General features: G+C 41.9%; 3 protein-coding genes across 3 annotated transcripts; 1 reads left to right on the forward strand and 2 right to left on the reverse strand.

Annotated features, from left to right (window-relative positions):
• Positions 1 to 4,679: 4,679 nt before the first annotated feature.
• Positions 4,680 to 5,044, reverse strand: PHALS_09922 (uncharacterized protein; the record flags this gene model as incomplete). The annotated part of the gene is made up of 3 exons (XM_024725260.1): positions 4,680 to 4,742; positions 4,820 to 4,913; positions 4,998 to 5,044. The coding sequence occupies 3 exons, from the start codon at positions 5,042 to 5,044 to the stop codon at positions 4,680 to 4,682; spliced, it is 204 nt and encodes a 67-aa protein (XP_024576054.1).
• Positions 5,045 to 5,400: 356 nt separating this feature from the next.
• PHALS_15398 (uncharacterized protein) lies at positions 5,401 to 5,860 on the forward strand. The gene has a single exon (XM_024725261.2). It carries the CDS (start codon positions 5,581 to 5,583, stop codon positions 5,806 to 5,808), a length of 228 nt encoding a protein of 75 aa, XP_024576055.1. The 5' UTR covers positions 5,401 to 5,580; the 3' UTR covers positions 5,809 to 5,860.
• A 6-nt stretch (positions 5,861 to 5,866) lies between these two features.
• Positions 5,867 to 6,124, reverse strand: PHALS_09923 (uncharacterized protein; the record flags this gene model as incomplete). Its single annotated transcript, XM_024725262.1, has 2 exons — positions 5,867 to 5,938; positions 6,002 to 6,124. 2 exons carry the CDS (start codon positions 6,122 to 6,124, stop codon positions 5,867 to 5,869), a joined length of 195 nt encoding a protein of 64 aa, XP_024576056.1.
• Positions 6,125 to 6,137: the final 13 nt, after the last annotated feature.

The following is a 6,137-nucleotide window of genomic DNA, read 5'->3' on the forward strand; positions in this document are numbered from 1 at the left end:
CAAATCGTCTGTGAAAAAAAAAGATATGCTCCTAAAGTGCTTTGTCTCAACAGCGTTTCTACACGGTTTTAGGGTATTTCGCTTAAAAATTGACGTAAAAAGTTGAGAAATAGTCTTGGCTACATATTTTTGGCCAGCACTGTAACCAGAACTCCTAACTGCTCTAGAACACCTTGCAAACTTGATTCTCGAGGAGATTTCATTTCAAATTGCAAGTTGCCTTTGTGCACCGTACACAAATCAATGACGAGGCGCCATTACACCTCAAGAAACGATATATGTACATACTAATTTGTACACATTACATCTTTCAGTAGCCTTATTGTGACAGCAGATTCCATGTTGGATCACTTGGTCGACTTCTTAACTAAGGCGTTGTCGACGCCACGCCTGCTGCTGTTATATCGAAAGAGCGGGATCGACGATGTGAAAGTTGAGGGGGTGTTAAGGTGTGACGCCACGTCAAAGATTTATGTACGGTGCACAGAGGCAACTTGCGAGTTGTAATGAATTTCTCTCGACGATCAAGTTGACAAGGTGTTCTTAAGAAGCGTTAGCCAGTCAGCGTTCTCGTATCTAATTTACTTTCTGCGAGCAATTAGACATTGCTAAATTTTTGATTGGATCAGCAACCATAGCCTTTTTACAATGGCTAAACAAACTGTTTGTGCCATATCCGTTGACCGCAAAAACTATTTTCAGAACGTGGAACTCGAAATTGAGCTCACCCGATTTTTTAGAAGCTAAATCCCATGGCTAGCTCTCAGTTCGTCAGCGTTTTTCACATTAGTTAACTGTTGCCGTCGATGCTTTTTGAAGTACATCTCTAATGAGAACTACACTTGCAATTGAAAATGTTTGCCTAGTGGTTGTTGCTGTACCTCAACTAGCAATTCAATGGCTGGCGTTCTTGCTACTTCTGCTGGATTGAGCATGCTATTGTCAATCCAACGATTGACTGGAGTTGCATGTCAATCGACTGGATGTCTGTTTCATTTATCTCAAGAGACCTAAGACTAATATCCCGTGGAAAAAAGAAAGTTCGAATTGATGACTGTTATGCGCAATGATTCTCACCAACGAGCTGGAACTAGGAAGCAGAGTACCCTGTTAAAAGCTAAGTTTGACCTTCAGCTTTTGGGTTTTGTCAAAAATGCCATAAATGTAATCCTTTGCCTCTGCTGAATAGACCGGTCATTTTTCTTTCGCTGCTGTTCAGCAGAAAGAGAGCATTCTCGATTCTGCCTCTTAACTCTTCACCCCGGTTCTTCGATTCGCAACTTTGCTGCTATTATCGATCTACTCAGAGCTTCGACATCTCTCACGACTACGAGTTTTACTGTTACACGAGCAAAGTGGATAAGATTTCTGTCACTAATGGTAATGTGACCCCTGTGCTTGCAATGAGAAGACCATTGCAAGCACAGGGGTCATTAAAACAGAATCCAATAGATAAATATATAGGATTGATTTACTTGTGATAGCTAATTCGCCTCTGATTAGTACAATCTACGAGCTTTAACAGATTCTCTGCATTTGTTATCAGCTTCTTTGCGGACATCGCTCATTATTCAAAATCACTAGTGTAACTTCACTTATTTGCTTTTGAAGATAAGCTGTCATTCTTCCAATGTACTCGACTGAAGTGTTGGTGTTTGTGAATTTACTATCTATTTGATTTCTGATCATCACCATCAATATAGTCGTTTATACTCTTTCTGATTTGTTATTGGCTACTTAAGTAGAGATACAAAGATATTCGGCTACTGAAAGTACATGGAATGATGGAGTACACACAATGACTTTGGGAAAATTCAGCGGTCAGGTAGCTAATTGATGATGGATAGGGTAAAGTGCTGGATAAAACAGCGGGTCGTTGAGTTTCACGAATCAAAACGGACGATACAGACAACCCCTCCTTACCTTCCTCCTGGGGGTGCACAATTGGATTTCTCAGTTTTCAATATCTTCTTAGTCTATTCTTATTTTCTCATTCTTGTCACCCGGAAGTGAACAACTACTGAGACCGACATTTATGTTGAAAACAACTGCTTTCCTGATGATATACTAATCTGGAATACCTTATCGTAATATCCTCTTGAATCTGGATTTGCCAATATTGTGCTGAGCATATATCCTCTCTCGTATCTGAAGTACAGCTCCAATGTGAAGTAATGTTACTCGAGCTCGTTCAAAGCGATCAATTCCCGACAGCAGCAGCACTGTTCTCGCAACGTTTTTGAGCTGTGATGATGCTTATTGAAAGCCGTAATATAAGAATTAATTTCTATCTCTGCAGTGGCCATATTGGTGAGAACACATACAAGCTCGCACACATGCCGAATGTCTTAATTGTGCCCTTAAGGGACATCCTAGTGTCTAGGGTAGTGAAGTCTTTTTGCAGCGCACTGACTGACTGCACTTACTCGTTTTAAACTAATCACCTCCATTCAACTATTTTAAAACTAGGGGAAAGCAATCTAAAAATTTGTAGAGGACAAGTATTATGAAAAAGAGAGTGTTATACAGAAAACGTGCCTTCAATGATTTCATTGATACTTTGACAATCGAGGCGACAGACTCCATTGTATTTCAAGACTGGACGTTGTTTCACAACTCACAACATAGCCTGCAAATTGATATAGTCAATTTGCATCGATAAGTAATATCATTCGCTGGAGGAAACAAGGTAACAACAATTAAATGTACGCTCGCCGCTTACACCCGTTAAAGTCTCGTCTACATCGCTTACAAGCCTTTCCAAGCATGCGATACGATAATCTCGGTCGGGGCACACAATAAACATAGATTTTATTTACTGCGATCAAATTGAATAACGTAAAAATTAGCTAAGTTTGTGTCGAGTCAACATCCATCCGTTGTAGGTATGCCCGCCCTTACATGCAACATCCACAACCCAAACGTTTGCTTAGCGCCTGATTGGTAAAATCTGCATGAAAATAAAAATGCTTTTGTTCTGAATTCTTGCTGTATATCATACGTACGGGGAAGAGCCATGTATGATGTGTGAAAAGCAGATTCACAAGATTCGACATATCAACGAGTCAACATGAAAATTACTGGCCGATTAGTATATATATGAAAAAGTGTGTGTGGACTCCATCAATTTAGTTCGCTCAGTACATCCCTAATTAGAGACCTTACAAGTTCTAATCGAGCCGTTTTCAAGCAAGTAATAAAAATAGAATATGCACCATCTGCAGTAGAGATTTATTAGTTGCTTTGTGGCTGACAAGGTCTGAGCTGTATGCGTTTCAGTTGCGTACCAAGAATGTGTAGTATTAATATAACCTGGCAGTTGCGCATCGATGATGACTATTTTGTGGCATCGTGTGATCATCATATTTATAGCCTGACTGTAATTCCAGGAATTTTTCGGAGCCTTAATTATACTTAAGGATCAACGAATCAAAATACGGATAAATTGGAATTCATTAACTTTTAGAATCAATATACGGACCAGACGATCTGGTCCGGCAGTCTTATCACGAGACCAAGATAGCATAATAAAACGTAGCTTTAAATCAACACGTTTATGCCATAGCCTCAAGGCTTTTGTCCCGTCTTGCAGTCAATTGCTTACGGCAGAAAAGTGTCCCGCATGTTGCTCATTCGTGTCAGCGGTAAGTAAATCAAACACGGAAAGCAACGGCGAAAACAGACCACTCGAACAGAACGGAGTAAAAAACCTGCGAGAGCAATCGCAACTGGCTTATGCTATAGTTGCAGCGTCAATTTACCAGTTGCTCACCAGCTGCTTAATATTCATAATAGCTTTCCATCTAAGACAGAAAGAATCGCGGTGATGCCTCATAGCAGCAGCAAAGACGAGATTCAAGTCATCAAGATGGGACCACAGCATTCCATAGACAAGAAAAGTAGCAAAGTCCGCGTTCTCTCCACGGAACGGAGTCGTCAGTGTCGAGAGCGCCAAAAGCACTATTCGCGAAGTCTCGAGGCTGCTGTACGCGCCTTGCGAAAAGAAGTTTGTGACCTGACAGTTCTGCACAACTTGCGCTGTGAGCAGAGTCTTTGTGCCCGTGGATCAGTCTCTGGGTCTCTTGCGAAGATCGTGCGCGAGTACATGACCGTATTCCGACACGGTATGCCCATACCAACTGAGGAAAAGCTTTCTTCTGGCAAGAAACGCCATTTAGCAGCAGCGTGTCAACTGACGCCTGAAGCTCAGTGTGAGTTTCTTTATTGTATCATGGATCCGTACGTAGAAGTGTTTGACTGGTGTGGCCGCTTCGTGCTTGGCGCACAAACGTTGCTTAATGGCTGGACAGCCTGGGCTGCGTGGCATGACTCGCTTGACTTCCAGCTCGTAGACATTAACGTCGTGGACACAGAAGACACGCTAGCAGTGACGACTAAAGCGAATCTTCGCGTGCGCGTTTCACAAAAAACAATTGAGCATCTTTTTCCTCACATTTTAGGCGATAAACTGCTGTTCAACATGCTGCTAGGCCAGGAAATTTGTTACCCAATACGCGACACGTTTTTTTTCGCTTCCAATATGCGGGTAATCAAATACATGTGTGACATTGACTTTGCAGATGCGCTGCTTCCGATCGCGGGTGACTACAAGACTGTGCTGTACCTCATGTCACCACCCGAATATTCGTCACTTAATGACCTTGCCGTGCGGACATCGCCTAGTGACCTTGCTGAGCAATCGCGGCTCGACGTCGAATTTCTTTTATCCGAGGGTGATAGTCCTAGAAAAGAAGTCATGATTGACACGCACGGTATCATGTAGACATTTGAAAAAGCTTAGCAACGGTTTTATGCATACTATGTTGTAGTGAGTATTTTTTGTTGGAGAAGAAAACAATCTTCCTCCTACATTGTGAGACCTCGAAGATAAGTACGGTAGAAAGATTGTGGACCTGTCATGTGACAAAAAAGGTTAATAATGTTAGCGTACTGCGCTTTTACTGACAGGGTGAGCATTCTCCAGCAATTACACTCACATGCGCCTTGCTAGTGCATCGAGTGTCGATAATATGATGCTGCTCATAGATAATTTTGTAATCTAAATTAAGTTGGTTTCATCAATCTTGGCCTAGTGAATGGCGATTTTCTAAAAAATGCATTTTGTTCATCACAGTTGGTTCAAAGGCGTACTAAACGGTAAATTGCTTGCGCTCTTATAAATATCAGACAGAACTATGTCGGTATATTCAAGCTTACGATTCATGTACCTCTTTAAAATTGTCTGACTCGAGGCTACTAGCTTTTGTGATAAAACAAACAGATCAATTTCAAGTCATCAACCGCAACTAAGTAGGGGCCAAACTCGCCAGTATACCGCATAAAGCTGATTGCACAGTTTCCAGTCTCGCTTCCACTATTTTTTGCGTCAGAGGCGGTGTCGTGGTACTTCAATTTTATCATCATGTCGACAAGTCGTATACACCTCCACTGTCGATTCAGGTACTGATTTCCAACTTCACGAACACTCTCACAATTTTTAGGCGTTTGTGACCGGTTTACATACGAGAAGGTCATCGTCTAATCAGTTGGTGTGTCCTGACGCACATCAAATGCATTCAAATGTTTAGTTTCCTTTTGTGCAAAACATTATCTAGCTTCAAGAAGTACGGAACATGGAATGTTCTAGCCACACTTACAGCACCGAGCCGCTTCCGCGCTAAGTGTCATCTGCTTCGGGATGTTTTCAAGAAAATGGGTAAATGGCGTCCCGTAATCATAACGTCAGCAGAAAAATGCTCAGAGCCCGACCAACTGATTTTCGAGACCGTACGCCCGTGGCATGTTTAGTGATTAAATAGTTTTTTTCACTTGCTTTATGCACGTTAGTTATGTTCATTTTCCCCCTTTAATTTTGGGAACTGTAATCACGCAGAGTGCGATATTTACATTTTTCTGATGTCTTTAACATGGACACAATCTAAGGCCACATAAATGCCAATGAATTCCTCCGAAATGACGATCAAGGCATTAGGTCACATACCTTGTTTTGGTGTACATGCACCTTATGTTGGAAACCGTATCCGGACGGCGGTTGAAGTGTCCGTTGGGCAGGGTGGCTCACGCGGAGTGGCCCAGGAGTTTCATGGCGAAGAGTCACGTGCATATGATGCTGTGTT

Source organism: Plasmopara halstedii (assembly GCF_900000015.1).
Source record: "Plasmopara halstedii genome assembly, contig: Scaffold_437, whole genome shotgun sequence".
Lineage (NCBI taxonomy): Eukaryota > Oomycota > Peronosporomycetes > Peronosporales > Peronosporaceae > Plasmopara > Plasmopara halstedii.